The 26811-nt window shown below is 42.2% G+C and overlaps 1 protein-coding gene across 11 annotated transcripts in view; it reads right to left on the reverse strand.

Moving 5' to 3' along the window:
• ATPSCKMT (ATP synthase c subunit lysine N-methyltransferase) overlaps nucleotides 1-26811 on the reverse strand; it is an 83561-nt gene that overhangs the window by 35678 nt on the left and 21072 nt on the right. For 4 of the 11 annotated variants that reach the window (XR_012330616.1, XR_012330619.1, XR_012330622.1 and 1 more), the window contains 4 exons: nucleotides 18306-19944; nucleotides 17910-18039; nucleotides 15952-16069; nucleotides 9556-9737 (listed from right to left, as the gene is read on the reverse strand). Coding sequence is in view for 1 of the 11 variants with exons in the window: in XM_019951109.3 (XP_019806668.1) it covers nucleotides 24840-24843 (4 nt within the window). In the remaining 10 variants the exon portion in view is untranslated. Of the gene's footprint in view, nucleotides 1-9555; nucleotides 9738-13261; nucleotides 15767-15951; nucleotides 16070-17909; nucleotides 18040-18305; nucleotides 19945-24452; nucleotides 24844-26811 lie in introns of those variants that run through there. The other 7 variants (XR_012330621.1, XR_002179624.3, XM_019951109.3 and 4 more) reach the window with 5 other exon arrangements.

Genomic DNA, 26811 nt, shown 5'->3' on the forward strand with positions numbered 1-26811 from the left:
ACTGCAGGACTTAAACAACAGAAGTTTATTTCACGCAGTCCTGGAGGCTGGGAGTCCAAGATCGGCAAGGTTGGTTTCCCCTGAAACCTATCTTTTCGGCTTAGGACCTCACGTTATGGCCTCACTTAACCCTAATTTCCTCCTTAAAGTTCCTGTCTCCAAGTGTCGTCTCCTTGGAGGTTAAGCCTTCAGTATTTGATTTGAGGGGACACAATTCAGTCCATGAAAGGAGGTGATACACAGCGACTAAACTGGTCCTGGATGTGCCTCTTCTTGTTCTGGAGACTCACATAATAAAAAGACAAGTTATCTACCCCACACACACCCAATTTATGAAGATGAAATAAGGAAGAGAAAACTCCAACAAACATTTCTATTTGGAAAGAAGGAAAATGGGAGGTATATAACAGATAGTGGCCTTCAGCAATTCTGCAATCCCCTGGACAAATACTCTGAGGTCTACGCTGGGCGGGCGGGATATTAGTCCCCGAACGCGCTCCCTGCAAGAAGCCTCATATCCATCATCCTCCACAGGGCCTGGCCTCCTGTTACATGATGCTCCTTGACACATCCTGAAGTAGGCATCAGGGTGGATGCTCTGCTCAGGGGCTGCACAGCTTGCTCAGCCTACTTCCAGACCTAAATGTTTGGGGCCCAAGGGCCGTTTTAGGTCTTAAATAGTTATAGTCTCTTTTAGTCCAACCCGGTGATTCTTTTGGAAGTGTACCCCTTGCAAGTGTACCCCTTGCAACGATTTAGTCTTTTATCTATTTGATTCCAGAAAACTCCATCTGCCAACAGGCACAACCACAGTTACCTTCAAGACATGTCTTATTTGGATCTTTACTCTGGTGCACCTTAGCCCTTGCAGAGGTTTTAATAATGGTGTGATAGCCAAGGAAATATAATCATTTGAATGGTTTATAACAGTAGGCACAGAGGTCATGCCCTGTGCTGCAAGACTCAGATTTAATGTTTTTTACTACTAAAAGTTTCTCTCAATTTTATCTCCTGCTGCTTGGAATCTAAAATCAGTCAGCCTTTCCAATACTGCAAAGCCTCAAATCTTCCGTGACCTCCTGCTTGGAATCCAGCTAATTCTTTTCTGACCCTGTCTCTTACAATACTTTGTCAAGTGCAGCCAGCAGAAACCAACATGTTACTAATACAGGTGATCCTTGAACATGAATTTGAACTGTGCAGGTCCACTTATACACGGATTTTTTTTCCACAGTAAATACTATGGTACTACTTGATTCATGGTTGTTCAAGAGTCAACCCTATTGTTTTCCTGTCTCTTTCTCTAGAACTGCAAATTCATTAGGCATATAATCTGCCTTCCAAATAACTGTGAACAACAGTTTCACCAAAATTTTTGCACCTGCATAACGAGGATTCTCATCTTTCCAGGCTTTATCACAGTTTCTTCACTGCCTACGACTTGTCCTTCGAGCCAATGACAAATTATAACTTTCTTGCTATGCTAGCATCCGACTCCTGGTAGCAATTTCTGTATCAGTCAGAATAAGCTAAACTATGCTGCAGTAAGTAACAGCCCTACAACTCCCATGGCTAGAAAAAATAAATAATTATTTTTCTCTCATGTTAACTGTTCATTATGCATCAGCCATAAGGGGGCACAGAGCGGGCTCTGCTCCTTGTCATCTTCACTAAGGGACAGAGTCTGACAACAACTCCACCATCTGGAACTGTTATGGCAGGAAGAAGTGAGTGCAGTAATTGATGCACTAAATCATAAAGACTCTGTCCACATCCTATTGACCAGATTAAGTCACATGGCCATGTCTAATTTCAAGGAGTTGGGGAATTCCAATCCTACCAGGCATGTGAAAAGCAGACCTACCAAAATCATAATCAACAATCCTTATGATTATCACACTCACTTGTTTAGATCAAGATACCTAAGAATAAGTTCCAATAAATTTTCCAAAAGAAGACACCAATCTTCAACTTGTTTCTATATGCAGGAGAATATTTTAGGCCACCTCCCAGACTGATCTTTAAAACGTAGGTTCCACTGCCTCTTGCACTGTTGGTGGGAATGTAAATTGGTGCAGCCACTATGGAAAACAGTATGGAGCTTCCTCAAAAAACTAAAAATAGAACTACCATATGATCCAGCAATCCCACTCCTGGGCATATATCCAGACAAAACTCTAATTCAAAAGGATACAAGCATCCCTATGTTCATAGCAGCACAATTTACAATACATGGAAACAACCTAAATGTCCGTTGACAGATGAAAGGACAAAGAAGATGTGAGATATATATATAATATATATATATATATTATATATATTATATATATATATATATACACACACAATGGAATACTCCTCAGCCATAAAAAAGAATGAAATAATGCCATTTGCAGCAACATGGATGCAACTAGAGATTATCATACTAAGTGAAGTAAGTCAGAAAGAGAAAGACGAATACCATATGATATCACGTACATGTGGAATCTAAAATATGACACAAATGAACTTATCTACAAAACAGAAACAGACTCACAGACATAGAGAACAGACTTGTGGATGCCAAGGGGGAGTAGGGTGAGGGAGGGAAGGATTGGGAGTTTGGGATTAGCAGACGCAAACTAGTATATATAGGATGGATTAAACAACAGGTCCTACTGTAGAGCACAGGGAACTACATTCAGTATCCTGTAATAAACCATAATAGAAAAAAATATGAAAAAAACCTCTAAAAACATAAACCACAAAATCGAGGACAGCAGAAAAAAGTTAAAGTCCATGTTGAAAATTAAAAAAAAAAAAAAAAAAGGCTTCCCTGGTGGCGCAGTGGTTGAGAGTCCGCCTGCCGATGCAGGGAACACGGGTTCGTGCCCCGGTCCAGGAAGATCCCACATGCCGCAGAGCGGCTGGGCCCGTGAGCCACAGCTGCTGAGCCTGCGCGTCAGGAGCCTGTGCTCCGTGACAGGAGAGGCCACGGCGGAGAGAGGTCCGCATACCGCAAAAAAAAAAAAAAAAAAAAAAAAAAATGCAGGTTCCACTGGATCTTAAGAGATGCTACATGAAAAAAGAATTGTGTGTTCCAATAAAGTTGAAAAAAATGGATAAAACATTTAACGGGTTTCCTCACTGCAGAACTTCTCAGGACCATCCCATGGAACGAGGGGACCTTAAAATACATTTGGGTGGGAGACTGGCTTTCATTTCTAAGAATATAATTCAGTAAGTGAATTATCTGGGTTGTGTTTAAGTTTTGTTTCTCAGGTGAATTAATTCTAGGCTTCGTTATTTTCAAGGATATAAGCGAAGGAATCCAAAAATTTACCTGTAACTAGGAAAGGGTGTCTGTGTGTTATAGAACCAACTCTAGCATTCCAGAGTTTCATATTCTGTGCTTCCATGATTTCAGGAAGCTTCCGCCAGGTAGCATGGAAAGATGTTTTCATATAGATCATTCTCCTATCACAGATTCTCTCTGCTCTCTACTTCTGACCATTAATCAGGCAAGGGGATGGGGTGGGTCCTCTTCTCAAGTTGCCCTTTTTTAGGGGTTCCCTTCCCATAAAGACTACCTTGTCATTCATACTCATGCAATTTTACACACTTAACAGTAGAAGAAAGCTTTACCTAGATTCCATAAGCTTCATGGGCCTGACCCAAACCCACATGTGCAGCTTCATTGATCCCAACCTATTCCATACATCTTACGCAACTATTACTGGACATTACTTTTGACCACAGTGTAATTTCCATGCCCTGGTTTTCTATTTGCAGTACTAGGAGGCTGTGTACCTCTTTCTATCGTTACCATTGCATTTACTACTTTAGCAACGCAAGACTGATTTATCGGGACTTCCCTGGTGGCGCAGTGGTTAAGAATCCGTCTGCCAATGCAGGGGACAGGGGTTCAAGCCCTGGTCCAGGAAGATCCCACATGCCACAGAGTTACTAAGCCCGTGCATCACAACTACTGAAGCCCACTCGCCTAGAGCCTGTGCTCCGCAACAAGAGAAGCCACCGCAATGAGAAGCCCGCACACAGCAATGAAGAATAGCCTCTGCTCGCCACAAGTAGAGAAAGCCCACGCGCAGCAATGATGACCCGATGTAGCCATAAATAAATAAATAAAGTTATGATTTAAAAAAAGACTGATTTATCTCCTGACACTAAACTGCATTATGAACAATTTAATGTTTGATACACTCTCAAGAATGAGTTGCTCTCTTGCTGTTCTCTTGCCTTATTTTCTTCAAGAAGGACATTGGGAGCCTGCTCAAGAAGGATGATGCTCCGTGGTTATGTCTTCTCTGGGAGTCGCAAAGAAGATGCCATCCACCTGCCAAGCATATGCAGGGGTGTTCCAATGTGAAACAGAAGCTTTGCTGATCAGTGAACAGAACAAACCACAGCTGCTAGTTTAGCTCTGGCTCCAATCAGAAGTTTCGACTTATCCCATCTCCAAGGGCTGTTTAAAGCTCTGATTCATGCATGAACTACCCAGCCCATATGGGGTGGGCCACTCAGCTCCAGCTGAAACTTTCTATTAGAATTTTATAGAGTTCAGGAAAACAGTGCTTCTGATACCAATCCATTGCTATTTTCCGATCATTACTTGCATAATGCCATTTAAAGTCACACACTCTTCATCTCTGATGATACAATCCGACTTGCTCGTAGGTAAAATTTGTGGAGAGCTGCTAAAAGTGATCCTCCCAACCAGCGCGCCATCTCCATCTCTTTAAATGAAGGCATTCGTCTCTGGAAGCCCCCGCTCCTGGCATTAATACACCCTCGGGAATAACTCCTCAAACCACTGCTTCTTAAACTTTCCCACTACGGTACCCCTAAAGGAAGATAATGAAGGTGTCTGGAAGGGAATGCAGGAGGCATTTCTGAAGAGGTGTCAAATTCCTTTGAAGAAGTTCCTGTTTTTTCTTTTCTTTTCTTTTTTTTGGCTGCATTGGGTCTTAGTTGAGGCACGCGGGATCTTCCTTGAGGCACATGGGCTTCTCTCTAGTTGTGGCATGCGGGTTTTCTTTCTCTAGTTGTGGCACGTGGGCTCTGCAGTTTGCGGCACGCAGGCGCTCTCGTTCAGGCGTGCAAGCTCAATAGTTGTGGCACGCGGGCTTGGCCTGTAGCATGTGGGATCTTAGTTCCCCAACCAGGGATCGAACCCACGTCCCCTGCATTGGAAGGTGGACTCTTTACCACTGGACCACCAGGGAAGTCACTGTTTTGTCTTTTAAATGTAATTAAATTCTGTGCTCTACTCCATAGATATTTATGATTATTTTAATATAATCGTAAATACGGATTGAAGTACTTCTATCAGTCAGAGTCTGGACAGGAAACAGAAACCACGCCCACGATTTTAACTGAGAATTTAACATATAAAGTTGATAACCAAGCACTGGTGACCTAAAAAATGGAAATAGGGGACCCCAAGGTTCACAGAGGTTGTAATGCAGAAAGCAACCAAGCCCCCAGTGCTGGGAAACAAAAGGAAGCAGTTGGGATCCTTAAACCCTAGAAGCAGAGAGGCGGAGTCCCACAGGGGATGAAGCTCTCTGCGGGAGGAAACATAAACAGCAGTGTGGGTGTTTCTAAGGGGACCAATGAGATGGGTTCTGTACATGTGGGGAAAAGTGCAACCATTGCTACTGGAACATTGGATGCTGCAGGGTAAGAAACTGTCACTGGGCAGTCAGTCCCTGGGTGGTCACTAACAGGAAACAAACAGGAAGAAGGAGGTCCCTTCTTCCCCCTCCAGCCTAGCAGCCACCCTTTAGCGCCCCCTTTAGGCAGCACCCAAAAAGGAGCGGCTCCAAAGTAGAATCGTGTTTGCAGAGTCTCAGCCCAACACCACAACATTGAACACGGAAAGGTGGAGGAAGGTGAGAGACAATAGCTTAACACAGTCTTTCAGTTTTTTCCCAATATCAGTTCTAGTTGAATTCATGCTCCAAGAAGATGTACCATACTGATTCATCCAATGGCTCTATATACTTCTGGAAAAAACACTTCAGAGACTTGACAATGTGCCAGCATTGGCTATTACCAGCCTGGTGTGAATTAACTCATCAGGCATTTAGGAAGGTCCAAAGGCATGGTGTTCCCATTCCAGTCCAGCCACTTCTGTGTGATGGGGCGCACACCACTTCCTCAGTTACCTCTCAGTTACCCTTACTTCTTAAAGTCCATTCCAATTTTATAATTACTGGAGATTATTATGGGAAAGCTCACAAGCATGGGTTTTGTGCCTGGGGAGTTGAGAACAGTGAGATTTCTAAGACTCTGCTGGGCACTGTGGACAAAGAACGTGGCCTGCCATTTCAGTAAACAACAAACGTTGTGGCCATCACGCCATCAGCCACTGTAGCCACCACCACCTTGGGCCCTGAGGGGATTCAGGATGGAGAAAAACAGGATACTGGTCCTAGATAGTTAAGGTGCATATCTAGAGAATAATTTCAATGAGCCCAGACTCTTGCATCTTCCCATACATAGAAAAGCACTAAAATCATTAACTTGAGATGTCTGGTTTTTGTGATCAGCAGTAATCTTTTGATGTTCAACTACGTGTTTTGTTTTCTTTTGTTTTCAGCAAAAACTTCTTTGTATCCTGGCCCCTCCCTTACCTCTTCGGAGCAGTTCCTCTGAGCTATCTGAGAGGCTGCCTCCTGGGCTATAGTCCTCAGAAAGTCCCCCAAATAAAACTTAACTGGCAACTTTTAGGTTGTGAGTTTTTCTTCAGTCGACAGCACCCAGAAGTAACTTAAGGGTACTGGGAGAAGGAGAGCCTTGAAGAAAGGAGACAAGGGAGAAGGAAGTGAAACAGGAATGGAAGGTGCTGAAGAGAATGAGGGATGAGGGATGTTAAGGTGGGAGCAGACACTCCGAGCAGGAGAGAACACCTGGCATCTCTGAGATCCTGATGACCTGAATTTTGCATGATGGCTCATCTCAGGCTTGTTGGTGGTTGTAAAATGTAATAGTTGTGTGCTCTACAATCCTGTGTAGAAACAAGATGGAATGAGCACAAGTCCCCTTAGGGGAAAGCCAGCCTTTCTTCTGCAGTAAGGAATTAGAGTCCAAGGTTGGACACTTAATCCTCTCTTCCCTTCACCACTGTAAAAATGGAGGGGGGAGACCTGTACGTACTGCCATCCACCACAAAGCATTTCTTGACATCAAACTCCCTTCATAGAGATGAAATACTTTGTCCTTCTTGGCAGAATGCTGTTATTTCGATGCACTGTATGTGTAACTCACTGCCTTGCAGAGGAAAGAAATGCTTCTAACTGGTTGACAGAAAAGACAGGTGAGTACCAAAGGATAGACCACGTTTGTGGCTAGACTTTGTGTGTGTGTTGCTGATGCCAAGATGCTTACAATTCCCCCTATAACTTTCCCATGAATCTGGTTACAAATCACTTGGTAATTAAATACCCTCTTCAAGACATCATGGCTGATCTAATGAGGGCCAAACCCATCATAACAGATTGTTAATCTGAGCTGGTGAGGTTTTTTTTCCCTTTGTTTCATTTTCAAAGATTTTTATTTGGTAATATTCTTTATTAGGCTGATAAGTTTTGAATTGCTTTTCATTTTATTATCACATTAGTTCCTTCTTAATGGTTTTACTAGAACTCAGAAGTCTCCCGAGTTTTAATAACCTCTCTTTTTTCAGTACTTATAGTCATGGAATTAATTATATAAAATCATGACCCTTCACTGAATGTGTCACTGAGCCAAAATAAGAAAATTCAATAGGAAGAATTAGACCTTGAAGAGTGATTGACGATTCATCTCACTACAGATTTTTCACTTTGAGACTTTCATTTGCTTTGCTGTAGCACAATTTCCTTTTTTTCCACCTCTAAGAATATCCTTCAGACTGAGGAATGCTTTGGAATTCTCTGAACTGGGGGTAACTAAACTTAAACTTTTTAGACATAAGTTGATTTTTTTAAGTATAGGAAAGGACATGTTTTTATTCACCTAAGAATATTTTCTTTGTAGCTGGCTTTGTTTAAAGGAGAGACAATGATAAGGTGAACTACAAGAAATTATCAAATTAGCAATTAGCAAGTTTACTTAGGATCTTATTTTCATGTTCATCTTCCTTGATTAATAGTGGTAGCAAATCTCTTAAAAACAGATGTCTGTTAGTTAATGTCCTGAGGTCAAATCACCCTTGTAAAATCATAATTAATTACTTAAAGAACAAAATGTCAGATATAACAGACTTGAAAAGAACAGAAATTTTAAATTTTATCTTAGATCTTGGAAACAATGAGGCTATCAAGTGGAAATCGGCAACCAAGTTTTCAAAAAGGAATAAATAATTAAATGCCCAATAATGATATTAAGAGTTGGGTAAATTAACTATGGAGAACAGTATGGAGGTTCCTTAGAAAACTAAATATAGAACTACCATATGACCCAGCAATCCCACTACTGGGCATATACCCTGAGAAAACCGTAATTCAAAAAGAGTCATGTACCACAATGTTCATAGAAGCTCTATTTACAATAGCCAGGACATGGAAGCAACCTAAGTGTCCATCGACAGATGAATGGATAAAGAAAATGTGGCACATATATACAGTGGAATATTACTCAGCCATAAAAATAAACAACATTGAGTTAGTTGTAGTGAGGTGGATGGATCTGGAGACTGCCATACAGAGTGAAGTAAGTCAGAAAGAGAAAAACAAATACCATATGCTAACACATATATATGGAATCTTAAAAAAAAAAAATGGTTCTGAAGAACCTAGGGCCAAGACAGGAATAAAGACGCAGATGTAGAGAATGGACTTGAGGATACGGGGAGGGAGAAGGGTAAGCTGGGACAAAGTGAGAGAGTGGCATGGACATATATACACTACCAAATGTAAAATAGATAGCTAGTGGGAAGCAGCCGCATAGCACAGGGAGATCAACTCGGTGCTTTGTGACCACCTAGAGGGATGGGATAGGGAGGGTGGGAGGGAGAGGCAAGAGGGAGGAGACATGGGGATATATGTATATGTATAGCTGATTCACTTTGTTATAAAGCAGAAACTAACACACCATTATAAAGCAATTATACTCCAATAAAGATGTTAAAAAATAAAATAAAATATTAAAAAAAAGAAAACAGTTCCATTTACAATAGCATAGAAAAGAATAAAATATTTAGGAATACTCTTAACAAAAGTAGTGCAAGATTTGAACATGGAAAACTATAAAACATTGTTGAAAGAAATTAAAGATCTAAAGAAATAGAATGCCATCCCAATTTCATGGAAGATAACTTAATATTGTTAAGATGGTAATATTCCACAAATTGGTATTCATATTCAATGAGACATCTATCAAAATCCCAGCTGACTTTTTAACAGAAATTGACAAGCTGATCCTAAAATTCATGTGGAAATGCAACGGACCCTGAATTGCCAAGACAATCTTGAAAAAGAAGAAAGTTGGAAGACTCACACTTCACCATTTCAAAACTTACTACAAAGCTACAGCAATCAAGACTATGCAGTACTGGCATAAGAATAGACTTACAGGGCTTCCCTGGTGGCGCAGTGGTTGAGAGTCCGCCTGCCGATGCAGGGGACACGGGTTCGTGCCCCGATCCGGGAAGATCCCACATGCCACGGCGCGGCTGGGTCCGTGAGCCATGGCCGCTGAGCCTGCGCGTCCGGAACCTGTGCTCCGCAACGGGAGAAGCCACAACAGTGAGAGGCCTGCGTACCGCAAAAAAAAAAAAAAAAATAGACTTACAGGTCAATGAAATAGACTTGAGAGTCCAGAAATTAAACCACTTATGTATGGTCAATTGAGTTTTGACAAAGGTGCATGACAATTCAACAGAGAAAGAATAAGTCTTTTCAACAGAGACTGGGACAACTGGATATCCACATACAAAGGAATGAAGCTGTAACTCTACCTCGCACCATATACAAAAATTAACTCCAAATGAATCAAAGACTCAAACGTAAGAGCTAAAACTATTCAACTCCTAGAAGAAAACATAAATGTAAATATTCATGACCATGAGTTAGGCAATTATTTCTAGATAACACCAAATGCACAAGACAATGAAAGATAAATTAGACTTCATCAAAACTAAAAATGTTTGTGCTTCAAAGGACACTATCAAGAAAGTGAAAAGACAACCCATAGAATGGGAGAAAATACTTAAAAATCATACATCTGGTAAAAGTCTAGTGTCCAGAGTAATTAAAGAACTCTTACAACTCACCAATAAAAAAGATAAATAATTTAATTTATTAAATGGGCAAACGATTTGAATGGACATTTCTCCAAAGAACATATATGCGGCCAATATGCACATGAAAAGATACTCAACATCATTCATCATTAGAGAAATGCAAATCAAAGCCACAATGAGATACCACTTCATACTCATTAGGATGGCTATAATAAAAAAGATGGACAATAACAAGTGTTGGTGAGGACGCAGAGAAACTGGAACCCTCATATGTCATTGGTGAGAATGGAAAGTGGTACAGCCACTTTGGAATGTAATTTGGCAGTTCCTCAAAGAGTTAAATATAGAATTACCATAAGACCCAGCAAGAGAATTGAAAACGAATGTTCTCACAAAAACTCATACAGAAATGTTCATAACAGCATTATGCATTATAGCCAAAAAGTGGAAACAATCCAGATGTCCATCAACTGATGAATGGATAATAAAATCTGGCCTATCCATACAGTGGAATATTATTCAGCCATAAAAAGTAATGAAGTACTGTTACACGCTACAACATGGATGAACACTGAAAACATAATGCTAAGTGAAAGAAGGCAGGCGCAAGAGGCCACATATATAGTATGATTCCATTTAGGTGAAATTTCCAGAGTAGACAAATTCATAGAAACAGAAAACAAATTAATGGTTTCCAAGGGCTGGGGAAGTAGAGGTTGGGGGTTACTGCCTGTTGGCACAGGGTTTATTTCTGGGGTGTAGAAAATGCTCTGACGTTAAATGGTGGCAATGATCGCACAATTTGTGAATATACTAAAAACCACTGAACTGTACACTTAAAACAATCAGTGCCCTAACAGTAAAGTACTAGTTCCTGTTTTAAAAAAAAAACAAAGCATCAGACAAAATACTGATATTTGAAAATCTGATTATGTCCCAAAAATTATATTAAAAGTTATTACAATTAAGATGAAAATGAAAACACTAAAAATCATAATAATTTTCTTTAAGTGGCATCTATTTTCCTTAAATAGAATTTTATCATTGCTTTTTTTTTTTTTTTTTTTTTTTTTTTTGTGGTACGAGGGCCTCTCACTGTTGTGGCCTCTCCCGTTGTGCAGCACAGGCTCCGGACGTGCAGGCCCAGTGGCCACGGCTCACAAGCCCAGCCGCTCCGTGGCATGTGGGATCTTCCTGGACCGGGGCATGAACCTGTGTCCCCTGCATCGGCAGGCGGACTCTCAACCACTGTGCCACCAGGGAAGCCCTGTCATTACTTTTATATATCATAGAGTGTAGATGTAAAAATGTGTCATCAAAGCTACATTTGTATAGGATAATGGCTAATAAAATGGCGAAAAAATCACTCCTTCTTTCTTTTATTAGGATAATTATCATAAAATATTCTGCAATGATTATTTTTCAGTAGGAGGCAAATCACGTCTATTCATTGATTATGCTCCACTTTCTCCCTTTCCTCAACATGCTTACCATTTTACAAAAAAATTGATCAATGAAGTTTAATAAAGTACAGCCATAGTTAAGGCAGGTATTTGCAACTATTGAAGTTTATTCTCTAGTTTTTTCACTTTGCACTGACTATCCATTGACTCATCAAAAATTTCACCATTGTTCCTTTTGAAATACAGTGTGTGTATACGTGTTTTTAATTTTGGAAAAGAAATGGCAACCAGTCCAAGGAAACTAACTATAATCTGATATTCATTAAAACAAGGATCACTCTTAAAAGATAATTATAAAAGTATGACAATTATCTCATAACCTCAGATGATATAAATTGACCTACAGCTCTAAAGCTCAATCGTTATTCTTTAGAAAATGTAAAAACCTAGAGAAGCTCCTGAAGGTTTAAAACACTGGAGGATAAAATTTCCATTATGTTTAACATCATTCCCGCACTGTTACTGTGGATATACAATAGATTTTAGAGGGCACTGATCATACTGGATTTGAATTGTAATTATCACATGTATCAACTGCTATCTGAATAGATTTCTTAACTAAAATACATTACAATTATAATGTTTATTACACCTTTCTTACAAGAAGCTTGCTTTTCAGAATTCTCTCACTAATCCATGAAAAAGGAGGGAGAAATCAGAGATTAATATCCCTATTTCATTTTTTAATAAGAGAAAGTGAGAAATGAAAAGCCATCAATAAGATTCTGTACATTAAAAATCCCATTGAGGACACGGGGAGGGGGAAGGGTAAGCTGGGACAAAGTGAAAGAGTGGCATGGACTTATATATACTACCAAATGTAAAACAGATAGCTAGTGGGAAGCAGCCGCATAGCACAGGGAGATCAGCTCGGTGCTTTGTGACCACCTAGAGGGGTGGGATAGGGAGGAAGGGAGGGAGACGCAAGAGGGAGGGGACATGGGGGTATATGTATAAGTATAGCTGATTCACTTTGTTATACAGCAGAAACTAACACACCATTGTAAAGCAATTATACTCCAATTAAGATGTTTAAAAAAAAAAATCCCAAAGAACCTACAAAGGAGCTACAAGGACTAATAACTGGGTCCTGATCAACATATAAAAAACAGTTGTACTTTTAGGTACCAGAAATAAAAAATTGGAAATTGACTTTTTTAAACTACTATTTACAATAGAACCCCAAAACGTGAACTACTGAGGTACAAATCCAATAAATATGTTCAAGATCTGTATGCTAAAAACTACCAAATGCTGGCAAAAAAAATTTAAATACTTAAATAAACATGAGATATACTGTGTTCATGGATTGGAAGACTCAATATTGTTAAGATGTCAATTCTCCCAAATTAATTTATAGATTTAATGCAAATTCCTTCAAAATCCCAGTAGACATTTTTGTAGAAATTGGCAAGCTTATTCTAAAATTTTCATGGAGAGGCAAAGGAACTGCAATAAGTCAAAACACTTTTTACAAAGAACAAAGCTGAGATTTACCATGAAGCTGTAATACTTAAGATGGTAAGGAACTGAAGAGAGATAGACACATAGATCAGTAGAACAAAACACACAGTCCAGAAGTAGACTCACATATATTTTGTCAACTGATTTTCAACACAAATGCAATGACAATTCAAAAGAGAACAGTTTTTTCAACAAATGTTGCTAGAATAATTGGATGGCCACATGCAAAGAAATAAACCTTAATTCATACCTTATTCCACAACATTTTACCCAAAATGGATCATAGACCTTAATGTAAAACCTAAAACTGTAACTATAAACCTAAACTACAAAAGTAAACATAGGAGAAAAACTTTGTGACTTGGCAAAATTTCTTAGATATGATATGAAAGTACAACTCATAAAAGATAGATTAAGTTGGACTTCATCAAAATTAAAAACTTCTGCTTTGCGACATAAAGAACAGCTTTGTGGTTGCCAAGGGCGGTGGAGGGAGGGATGGATTGGGAGTTTGGGGTCAGCAGATGCAAACTATTATTTATTGAATGAACAAACAACAAGGTCCTGCTGCAGAGCATAGGGAACATATTCAATATCCTGTGATAAACCATAATGGAAAAGAATATGAAAACGAATGTATATATATGTATAACTGAATCACTTTGCTGTACAGCAGAAATTAACACATTGTAAGTCAACTATACTTGAATAAAATAAATTTTTTTTAAAAACTTCGGCTTTGCAAAATACACTGCTAAACGAAGGAAAAAGAGAAGCCACAGACTGGGAGAAAATGTTGGCAAAACATATGTCTGATAAAACACATGTCTGATATATGTTTGGATCCTAAATTTATAAAGAACTATCAAAACTTAATAATAGGTAAACAAACAACCCAATTTTAAAAACAGGCGAAAGATCTGAACAGACACCTCATTAAAGAACTGATTTGCTATGGGTAGCAAATAAGATTAGGAAAAGATGCTCCCCATTACATCATTAGGAAAATACAAAATGATGCCCTAATAAGAAACCAGAACAAACCTATTGGAACGAGAGGAGAAAACTCAGAAAACCAAGTGCTGATGAAGATGCCGAGCAAGCAGAATTCCCCCTGCACTGCTGGTGGGAATGCGGATAATACAGCCACAGCCTGGCGATTTCTTATAACATAACGAACACCCAGCAATTCTATTTCTAGGGATTTACCCAACTTCAACAAACACTCGTGTTCACAAAAAAGCAAAAATGAAAAATAAAATAAAGGGCTTCCCTGGTGGCGCAGTGGTTGAGAGTCCGCCTGCCGATGCAGGGGACACGGGTTCGTGCCCCGGTCCAGGAAGATTCCACATGCTGCGGAGCGGCTGGGCCCGTGAGCCATGGCCGCTGAGCCTGCGTGTCCGGAGCCTGTGCTCCGCAACGGGAGAGGCCACAGCAGTGAGAGGCCTGCGTACCGCAAAAAAAAATAAAATAAAATAAACACTATTCAAATGTTTGTAGCGACTTTATTCATAATCATCAAGAGTTATAGGGAAAAAAATCCAAATTTTTTCTACTGGTGAATGATAAAGTCGGGTATATCCATACAGTGGACCCCTACTCAGCTATAAAGATTAATAAACACGAAACAATCTCAAATGCATTTTGCTAAGTGAAAGCAGCCAGACTGGGGCTTCCCTGGTGGCACAGTGTTTGAGAGTCCGCCTGCCGATGCAGGGGACACAGGTTCGTGCCCCAGTCTGGGAAGATCCCACATGCCGCGGAGCGGCTGGGCCCGTGAGCCATGGCCGCTGAGCCTGCACGTCCGGAGTCTGTGCTCCGCAATGGGAGAGGCCACAACAGTGAGAGGCCCGCGTACCAAAAAAAAAAAAAAAAAAAAAAAAGCAGCCAGACTCAAAGGCTTACATTCTCTATGATTCCATCCATACAATATTCTGGAAAATAGAGGGAGAGGAGACAGATGAGTGACTGTCAGGGAGTGAGGGTGGGGAGAGGGTCTGACCACAAAAGGCACAAGGGAATTTTGTGGGTAACGGGATTATTCTATATCTCGACTGTGTAGTAGTTAGGCGACGGTACGCGTTTGTCTTTCTGTATGTAAATGATACCTCAATTTTTAAAAGCATATAGCTTTCACATTTTACCATTAACACCTTAAAACATTAGGTTAAAACATTCTAAATGGTATTTTTATATGGTATCATTATTGGCCAACACTTGGAAGACATTTCCATTGATATTTCCTTAGGCCAGAATATTGGTTTTTCTGAACAAAGGATTGACAACTGAAAGAAAAAAACCATATCAAACCCACTTTGAAACTTTGAAGCTTTCTCCCTCTGTGGGAGAAAAACTGTCAATAGCAAACCCCTGTCCTTCATCATTTCCCTCCACAGACAAATGGAGCAGTAAGATCCTCGTTCTTGTTTTAATTCCAGCAACAGTTCCTTTGATTCTGGGACAAAATTCATCATAATCAGTCTGGATTATTTTCACATTTGCTAGCAGTTTGCAGGATTTGACCAACAGTCATATGGATAATTTGAAATATTTGTTTGTTCCTATCACGCTAAACATAATCCATTGCATTCTGTAGCAAAGTAATTCTTTATGCCTGAAAAAAAAAATCAGAACCTTCTGTTTTAATGGAAACTCTTTTTATATAGGATCAAATCCCTGTCTTAAAAAGCATCAAGTAAAAACCTTAACAAATAATCACCAAACTACAGAAGATACAAAACACCAATCTGTGAACCAAACAGTGAAACAGAATGAAATGTCAATCCATCATGTACTTACCTCAGAGAACTGCTGAGCACTCAAGCTTCTTTTCTTCCCTTTGCCTAACTACTAAGTGGGTGGAAATGTTTTCCTTTCATTTACTGGAAACAAAAGTGATGCTGCATCAGCAGATAGGCTACGAAATAAAATAAAAACAAAAAAAAGACAAGATGATGCCTAGTTAAACGTGAACAGAAAACGACAAGAGGCTTCGTAAGGGTGTGAATTTTTGCGATCAAAAACTGTATTTGTAAAAACTAAAATGTGGAAGGAAAACACCTAACACCTCCTCAAGAACAGAAAGAGGACACAGCACATGCCAGGTCCCAAAATGCAAGAGAGACAGAATGGAAGATAAGATGAAGGTGAGTGTCTGAGAGAGGAGGAGAAAAGTCAGCTGAGCTGAACCGATGGACAGTGGAAAGTGATTTGTAAATTGTAAATACAAGCAGAAACACAGGGTGAGTGTGAAACCCATTGTTCTATTTTGGAACCCACCACCCAAAATACTTAGATTTTGAATTGAGATATTATAAATGAAAAATTGTCAGTAGAGAGAAATGTTATCTCAATTAGTGATTATGCTAAGAAAAACTTCTTCATTAGAAATTGCAAGTTTAGGGACTTCCCTGGCAGTCCAGTAGTTAGACTCCATGCTTCCACTGCCAGGGGCACAGGTTCAATCCCTAGTCAGGGAATTAAGATCCCATGTGCTGAGCAGTGTGGCCAGAAAAAAGAAAAAGAAAGAAATTTCAAATTTAGACTCATTTACTCAGGAAGAAACCAGCACTGCGAGAATTTCATAGTCATCCAAAGGGAAAGAAAGTTTTAAAAAACAGAATGGATAGCAAAATGTATTCCAACTAGGGCTTTTTTAATCTACAGAGAGACAGCTGGGTCAGTTAACTGCTCTTAATGAATCCATGTTGGAATAAAATATTGTCCAGAAATAAGATTATTACTGGGGAGGTTGGAGAAATCATGTACCAGAGGAGAAGTAAGGAGATCTCTTAGCAGTGTGCAAACATTAGTCCTGAAAAGGGGAGGAAGGTCAATTCTGGAAACTACAGACTGACAAGACCTGGACCTCAGGAAAGAGTCAGGCTGAGAAGGTTTATGCACAGCAGCAAAAAGGAAGCAGACTCCTGCTGTATGTGACAACACGGACTAACCCAGATGACACCGTGCTGAGTGAAGTAGGCCTCCACAGAAGGACAAATACTGCATGAGTCCACTTCCACAAGGGATCTAACATAGTCAAACTCACAGAAGCAGAGAGTGGAATGAGGGTTGCCAAGGGCTTGGTAGAGGGATAAAGAGGAGCTGTGTTCAGTGGGTATAAAGTCTCAGTTATACGGGATGAATAAATTCTAGAAGTCTAGGCCTTCCCTGGTGGCGCAGTGGGTAAGAATCCGCCTGCCAATGCAGGGGACATGGGTTCGAGCCCTGGTCCGGGAAGATCCCACATGCCACGGAGCCACTAAGCCCATGCGCCACAACTACTGAGCCTGGGCTCTAGAGCCCACGAGCCACAACTACTGAAGCCCGCATGCCACAACTACTGAGCCCTCATGCCACAACTACTGAGTCCGTGTGCCACAACTACTGAAGTCCACGTGCCTAGAGCCCGTGCTCCACAGCAAGAGAAGCCACCGCAATGAGAAGCCCGTGCACCACAATGAAGAGTAGCCCCCACTCGCCACAACTAGAGAAAGCCCGTGTGCAGCAGCAAAGACCCAACGCAGCCAAAAATAAATAATTAATTTATATATATATATATATATATATATATATATATAAAAAATAGAAGTCTACTGCTCAATACAGTGCCTACAGTGAAGAATTCAATATCGTACACTTCACAATTTGTTAGGAGGGCAGACCTCATGGTAAGTGTTCTTACCACCAAGACAAGAACAACTACAAAACACAAACGAGTAGGAGGAAACTCTTGGAGGGGATGGATATGTTTATACCTTGACTGTGGTGATGGTTTCACAGGTGTGTGCTCAGCAAACTATATGTCCACTCAGCAAACTGTATACATTAAATACATCCAGGATTTTGTTGGGGGGTTTTTTGTGTATCGATTAAACTTCAATAAACCTGTTTTGTTTTTTAAGAAAAATGTGAGAAAGCAAATAATAAAAAAAAAAGAGTCAAAAAAAATATGTAGGGACTACAGAAGACAGTATGGATGGCTAGGAATGAATCATGGCAGGGTAGCGGGTTTTCTTTTTTAACTAGGAAGCCAACATCACTGGGTGTGGGATAAAGGAAAACAGTGTAGCTGGACTTCAGTAAGACATGTGAACAACTCTCCCCTGACACCCTTCATTCGCCCATTTATTCAACAAATACTATGGACCAACCGCCTAAGACATCCAGGCACTGTCTTCCGAGCTGGGACACAGTGATGAATTCCACGTGGAGGTGACATTCTGGCTACACGCTCATCTACACATCCTTGTAGTCAAGAAAGAGGGACACGAGCTGTAAGAGAGCATCACTGAGTAGAGTATAAGCTCAGTGAACAACAGCCTCCCAGGAGTGCGGCCAGAAGAGCAAAAGTACAGGTTACAGGTGGGGAGGTCTCAGGGTTCTGCCTCATTCTGTGGCTGCTTCCTTCACACAACGTGGATGAGAAGACTGATGGCATGGTGGTTACAGCTGTGGGCAGCACAGGGGCAACCAGATGACTGGATGATGAAATTAGGATCCAGCAGTCCCCTCAAAACCCCTGGCAGTCGGGCAAGTCAAACACAATGAAATTTCAAAAGGAATATATTTAAGGTTCTTTATTTGCTTCAAAAAACTAAAACCCACTTGGGTCAAAAAAAAAAAAAACTCCATGAATGTGGTTTATATAAGATTATTATATAGGACAGATGACGACTTAGAAGCATAACTAAAAATTCCATGTGAGTTGAGAGTGTCATGTGTCGTCTAATTTGAAGATGAGGAAGGCGGTCATCCGTTCTCCTCTGTGCTCGTTGGGCCACATCTGGGGCCATGTCTGGGTCCAGGAGTCACACTTTAGAAAGATCATCATACAAACTCTAGCTTCTGTTAAGAGGAGAGTTACCAGCCTAGGGAGGTTAGTTTATATGAAGAGCTTGGAGAATAGAAGATTCACTGGGGACAGGAGACGGTCCCTCAAATCTTTGAAATTCTAGCCCATGGAAGAAGAATTAGATTCCTTCAGGGTGATCCCCAGGGGGTAAAATTAGACTAGTGGGTGGGAAGTGCCAGGGAGCCTGGTTTCAGTCACGTTTACAGAAGGCATTTCCAACAGGGGTGCCCAAGGTAAACGGGCTGCCTGAAGGGCTGGGAGTGAACGGCCAGTCCCGGGAAGCATTCACTCAGGGCTCCCTAGACACAAAGGAAACATTTCAGACAGGAGTTACGGTTATTTAGAATCAATAACCTAAAGGTTCCATTCAGCACTGTCCGTGCATGTCACTTGCTAATCTACGCAGGATGTCCTTTTTTAGGCAGTACAAAAAGCAAAAGAGAATGCATTTTGGCTTTTAACTTGCTGTCAAAATTTGGTGTTGGGCGTGACCCGTTCCAAACGTTAGTGGCAATCTCCCAGAGAAGGAGGAGGTAAAGGACACCGAGGGCGAAGGTGGGGGGGGGGGGCTGGACGTGACCTACAGCGGCTGGGAAGGAGGGTGGCGGAGGGGAAGGTCTGGCCCAGGGAAGGGAATCTCTGCTCAGGTCTGCCCGCTTCCCTCCTCACCCACTGAATCCACCACCTCGCTCCACCCACCTCCTGTCTTCCAGTCTCTAACTTTGGGGACTGCTGACCTAAATCATACAAATCACGTGTTTGTCTGTTCCATTTGATGATAAAGACACATATCAGGGGAGAAAGAGGGAAAGACCCGAAGAGGAAAAGAAAGGACTTCCCTGGTGGTCCACTGGTTAAGACTCCACATTCCCAAAGCAGGGGGCACAGGTTCGATCCCTGGTCGGGGAACTAAGATCCCGCATGCTGCACGGCAAGGCCTAAAAAAAAAAGATGAAAAAGAAATCACAAACAATATGTAACCAGCACGATGAAAAAGAAATCACAAACAACAAGTAACCAACACAAACCACCGAAATTCAGCTCTCCATCTTCACAAAAGCGCAGTTCTGACTGCCGGTGGATGTGCCCTGAAATACCCAGCTCTCCAATTTTCCACTCATTTACCAACGTACATGGTCACAACAGCCCAGCTTTCAGCCCCACAGCATTGCTGAGCAGGTCTCTCTCCGATGTGCTTTATTTTTTAACATCTTTATTGGAGTATAATTGCTTTACAATGGTGTGTTAGTTTCTGCTTTATAACAAAGTGAACAGTTATACATATACATATGTTCCCATATCTCTTCCCTCTTGTGTCTCCCTCCCTCCCACCCTCCCTATCCCACCCCTCTAGGTGGTCACAAACCACCTAGCTGATCTCCCTGTGCTACGCGGCTGCTTCCCACTAGCTATCTGTTTTACGTTTGGTAGTGTATATATGTCCATGCCACTCTCTCACTTTGTCACAGCTTCCCCTTCCCCTCCCCATATCCTCAAGTCCTTTCTCTAGTAGGTCTGTGTCTTTATTCCCGTCTTACCCCTAGGTACTTCATGACCATTTTTTTTTCTTAGATTCCATATATATGTGTTAGCATATGGTATTTGTTTTTCTCTTTCTGACTTAATTCACTCTGTATGACAGTCTCTAGGTTCATCCACCTCACTACAAATAACTGAGTTTCGTTCCTTTTATGGCTGAGTAATATTCCATTGTATATATGTGCCACATCTTCTTGATCCATTCATCTGTTGATGGACACTTAGGTTGCTTCCATGTCCTGGCTATTGTAAAGAGAGCTACAATGAACATTGTGGTACATGACTCTTTTTGAATTATGGTTTTCTCAGGGTATATGCCCAGTAGTGGGATTGCTGGGTCGTATAGTAGTTCTATTTTTAGTTTTTCAAGGAACCTCCATACTGTTCTCCATAGTGGCTGTATCAATTTACATTCCCACCAACAGTGCAAGAGGGTTCCCTTTTCTCCACACCCTCTCCAGCATTTATTGTTTCTAGATTTTTTGATGATGGCCATTCTGACTGGTGTGAGATGATACCTCATTGTAGTTTTGATTTGCATTTCCCTAATGATTAGTGATGTTGAGCATTCTTTCATGTGTTTGTTGGCAGTCTGCATGTCTTCTTTGGAGAAATGCGTATTTAGGTCTTCTGCCCATTTTTGGATTGGGTTTTTGTTTTTTTAATATTGAGCTGCATGAGCTGCTTGTAAATTTTGGAGATTAATCCTTTGTCATATTATTTTTTTTTGGCTGCATTGAGTCTTCGTTGCTGCGCACAGGCTTCAGTGGTTGCAGCACGTGGGCTCAGTAGTTGTGGCTCATAGGCTCTAGAGCGCAGGCTCAGTAGTTGTGGCACACAGGCTTAGTTGCTCCGCGGCACGTGGGGTCTTCCTGGACCAGGGCTCGAACCCGCATCCCCTGCATTGGCAGGCAGATTCTTAACCACTATGCCACCAGGGAAGTCCCTCAGATGTGCTTTAAAAAGTGGCATCTCATATGTGAATTGGAGCTAACCTTCTATCTGAACTTGTAAAAATTAACTTTTCACTGAAAAGTCATATGTATGGTAAAAATGCAAAAAATAATTTTTTAAATATGTAATGAAAGACATCTTCCTCTTACCTCAAGTCCCAAACGCCACCCACCCTCCTGAGACGCAAAAGCTATTACCAGTTTCTCCTATATTCATAGATGACTTCGGGCAGGATGTGTGTGTGTGTGTGTGTGTTAGAAACAGAACACATGTGTGAGCATGTGAATGCTCCGTGATGACTTAAACAGATGCAAGCATCACTGTTCTGCCACTTGTTCGTTATACCTGACAACATCCCACGCTGCAGCAACACCTATTGTTATAACACCAATTAACTCGCAGACCACTGGTGCAGAGAGTAGAGAAAAACCTGTAAGCCATATTGGTTCATGTGTGATTTTCCTGCAAGGGGAGCTTAGCTTTGAATGATGAGAGCAGAATTGGAAGCTTCGGCTGGAAGGGAAGTAGCTCTCAACCTGGGGCCCTTTCTGTTGTACTTTAAGAAATTGTAAAAGGAGGGCCTGCATCGCCCAAGGGCTTGCACAGTCCTGGGCTTGCAGCAAGTGGAAGCCCTAGGAGACTCATCGTTGCTGTGCTGTTCCCCCAAACCAGCATTCCCACGCTATTTGAATAAATTATTATCCCCTGGGGCAGTCTCCAGTGCCACTGAGCTGTCCATCTGGACAGTCCAGGTAATCTCCCCAGGTACCAGTGATTCTTTCTGTTAATGCTCTGATTTCAAGGTTGCACCCATTTTGAATAGTCTCCCATTAACCCAACTTTTCCATAAGGCAGGTGATGTTTAATGTGCATTGTTGAAGAACACGTGTCACAGCACAGGAACCTCTCTCCGGAAATCACACGTGCATTGGTACGCGTCACTCTGCTGTAGTTTTTTTCACAGCTGCTCCAGACACACAGACCAGAAGGTACTAACTAGTCTCCAAATGATGCACATTTAGGCTAGGTCCAATTATTTACTTACAAAACTGATGCCATAATTGACTTGGTCAGATGTTCTTATGGACTGATTTGTGTCCTCCCAAAATTCACGTGTTGAAGCCCTAACTTCCAGGACCTCAAAGACAGGGCCTTTAAAGAGGTGATTAAGTTAACATGAGGCTACTAGGGTGGGGCCCTAATCTGGCAGGACTGGTGCCCTTACAGGAAGAGAAAGACACACCAGGGATGCACGTGCGCAGGGGAAAGGCCACGTGAGGACGCAGTGAGAAGGCGGCCATCTGCAAGCCAAGGAGACCAACCCTACTGGCACCTTGATCTTAGATGTCCAGCCTCCAGACTGTGACACATAAACTTTTGTTGTTGAAACCACCCATTTTGTGACATTTTGTCACGGCAACCTGAGCAAACTAATACAGATGGGTACTTTTCACCAGTCGTTTATTTCCCAGCATAGGTGGTCTGTCTGCACTAACCCATCTGTAGGTGGGGTAGACCTATCAGGCAGGTAGATGGGAATTCAGTTCTGCTTAGAAGGTATTATTATTACTCGAGGACCACCCTGTGCCCGCTACCATGTGATAGAACCCAGGCTTCAGAGTTTCTCAAGTGTTGCTGATACATAAGCTAACTGGGTAGACGGGATTGATTCCCGAGCAACAGAATGTCCCCTGCATCCTGCCCAGGCAGTGAAATGGGGGAAATCTCAGATTTAATATCAGAGGGCCTGGGTTTGAATACCAGCTCCACTACTTGCCTAGTAGTGCCTGGGCCTTAGCAAACGAATCTCTCTAAATGCCTCCATTTACCCCACTAAGAAATACCATGTCTACACTGCAGAGCTAACATAAGAATTAAAAATAAAGTATGTAAAAGGCTGATCACATGGTAGACAGTCATTACACGAGCACTATCATAGTTTCTGGACTACTAATTTCCATTCATAATTAACATTTTCAAGTCAAGAGAAACTTCCGGCAACCACAGTTTGCCTTTCCGAGCTGTCACGGATGTACCAGTTGAGTAGTATAGACTGGGGTAAGGGCAGGTGGAAGCAAGGAATCTGACACTTCTCCATTACAAATTCATCTCTTTTGGTCTTACTCAAATTCATATTAACACACTCCTTAACGAAATGCAAATGCCTTTGAAAATGTGGCTTAATAGCAGAGATGTGAAAAAGGGGCTACGAGATGGGAGGAGGGATAAATTAGGAGTTTGGGATTAACAGATACACACTACTGTATATAAAATAAACAAGAAGGACCTACTGTATAGCACATGGAACTATACTCAATATTTTGTAATAACCTATAAAGGAAAAGAATCTGAAAAATACATATAGGTAGAACTGAATCACTTTGCTGTACACCTGAAACTAAAACAACATTGTAAATCAACTATACTTCAATAAAAAAATTTTTAAATGTTAAAGTGTGAAAAAATGTGCAAAAACCAAAAAGGTAAAGGGGTAAAGGGTAAGAGCCTGGGACAAGGTCAGTGCAGGGGGAGGTAAAGGGAAGATCACTGGAACAGCAACAGCTTCGTGAACTTGCCTTAGGATTTTGCTGACTACCAGCTATGCAGTACGGGCATTCGCCTAATGTCTTGTGACACGCCGCCCCTTCTTCAGCTGTCACGTTCCCCACGGACAATACCGCAAAGCTATATTTATAGCCAACCGTACAAGACCTCGCCAAACGAATGTATCCACGGAGTTTGGGATATAGATGGAGTTTTGTGAAATTATTCTGACACAGCTGCCCAATTGCTCATCCTACAATATTACAGAGAAGAAAACTCACTTGATTCCTCCCTCGAATCCTTGAATTAAACCTAGTGATCGATGAGCTACTGTTTTATCCATCCTTCCGGATAACGTTCACACCATAATATTAAATGAGAAAGAGTTAAGACATCTAATCTCCCTTACCTGGAAAAGGCATATGGTTTTTGTTTGTTTGTTTTGCGGTACGCGGGCCTCTCACTGTTGTGGTCTCTCCCATTGTGGAGCATAGGCTCCGGACGTGCAGGCTCAGCGGCCATGGCTCACGGGCCCAGCCACTCCGCAGCATGTGGGATCTTCCCGGACCGTGGCACGAACCCGCGTCCCCTGCATCGGCAGGCGGACTCCCAACCACTGCACCACCAGGGAAGCCCAGGCATATGGTTTTTGTTGCTCATATTCCATTTGCATCAGTCCACTGGGTCACGAGTGCACCAATTCCAATACAACTGTAACACGTCCTTATTACAGCAACACTTCACTCCGAAGGGAGAAGGAGTCCTGCCCGAGAGGATCCTGGACGACTGAAGTTTTCTACCTGAGCGAAAAACTTTATTGTGTTATTTAGATGGAGATTTTCTTACATTTATACAAATATCCATCTTTTTCCATTTAAGTATATGACCTGCACCATCTTTGGGGAAAAAGAGCTCCTCCTGTTTAATACCTGCTATGATGAGTAGTATTTTCATTCGTCCAAAATAATCTAGTTCCTAAATGGAGCTCTTCAAGGAAGAGGACACTCCTCTGATGAAGAGGCAGCTGAGACGTTCCAGGGACAGTGACAGGTCCTCCTGCCACCCGGCGGGTGGGGGCAGGCACCTGGCAGGGGGTCCCACCCTCCATGTCCCCAGCACCATGGCGTGGCCCCTGCACGGAGCCCTTGACCCAGAGAGAAACCTGTCTCTCGTCTCTCACACCAAGTTCCTCTGGCCTCAACTTCATAACTTTAACTTCCACTAAGATTTTCCCAATTCTTCTGTTCTCCAGTTAAAATTCTCAACACCGAATCCCGTAGCTCAGCTCGCGTCTATCCGCCAGCCGCACCAGATGTCCAAACCTGGGCCGACAAACTGGAGAAGGGTCGGGGGCTTCTGGTCCTCAGAAGGCTGCTCCGGGGACAAGGTTATGGGTGAGGCAGTGTCAGAAGGGAATGAGGCATCGTTAGTGACCTATTTCCACCAGAGTCTTCAAAAACAGTCCCCTGGTTTAATCAGGACCCAGGGAACACAACTGTGTTCTCTCCAGCTGAGCCCTTGGCGGGGGGGTTATAGATTCCAACTTCCTTCTCTGGTCCTACACATTTCTCAGCTGGAGTCCTGATACGTTTCTCTTCACTCATCTGCACCCCAGTACTTCAACTACCTTGTTAGCAAATCACAGCCTCCTTGTGTTTGGGGATGCTGAGTTCTGCAGTTGTGTGACTCGCCTTCACCGCTGAAGGCTGCTGTGATGCCTCCCAGACCCCCGGAGGTTGGCGGCCCCGCTAAGATGGGAAAACTCATCATCATTTCAAGTCTTAGGACTCAGCCTGCTTGTGGAAGGATCCCTTCAGCAACATCCCCACCAAGTGGCTGTCCAGCCTCTGCTCCAGCATCTCCAGTGACAAGGGACTCACCAGGTCCAGAGGCAACACATTTTGACTTTAAATGACTTTATTAGGACTGTACTTCATCCTGAGGGTGAACGTCACGTCCCTCTGGCACCCACCCAATGACCCCAGTTCACACCCCAGAGCCACAGAACAGGTCGAATTGCAGGGAAGCAGCCAAGTGTAGTAAGACCCTGCGCCTCCAGGTCAGGTTGTAACTGAGCAAGTTAATGATGACACACCACCACCACCCCCCCCTTGGTTAAAAAAGGAAAAATAAGTAAAGACGATGCTACCTCCCTGAGGATGAGAACGGGACAGTTCCAGTGCATGGAAACCCAGGCACACAGCCGTGTTATCACTTTCCTTTCTGCTGCTGCTTGGCAGCCCTTCAAAATCTGAAAGCTCTTTCCTCCGAACTGTCTCTCACCCAGGATAAACATCACAACCACTCTGTGCCTCTTAGGATGTCTTTTCAGGACCCTTTACCATCTAGAAGTCACTCTGCTTATCAATGCGGTTTCTTCTGCTCCCTTTTCTAATTCTAGTTTTTTACATCACCCATGTTAGTTTAGGGACAAACTGCCAAAAGCTTCCCCCGTGTGAGCCTGGAGGGGAGACCTGGAGAGGAGACCCCTCCCGGGGAGGCCTCCTTTGCGAGCATGGTCCAACCACACCCTCCAACGGCCCAGTAGAACTTCTGGAGCCTATTCAGTCCTGACCATCAGGTCAGCGGGATGGTTTGCTGCCCTTCACAGCCGGCACATGGGAGAGTCCTCTTGAAGCTTAGCTCCCTTTAACTTCCTTTCCTCATCAGAGCTAAGGGAATGCTGGCTAGGGCCCGGACAAGTCTGGGCAGTGCCAAGCGTGGCTCTCTTAAGTACCAGTTTGTCTTAGCCCGGGCTGCTCTAACTG

This window comes from Tursiops truncatus, chromosome 3, assembly GCF_011762595.2.
Source record: "Tursiops truncatus isolate mTurTru1 chromosome 3, mTurTru1.mat.Y, whole genome shotgun sequence".
In the NCBI taxonomy this organism is placed as follows: Eukaryota; Metazoa; Chordata; class Mammalia; order Artiodactyla; family Delphinidae; genus Tursiops; species Tursiops truncatus.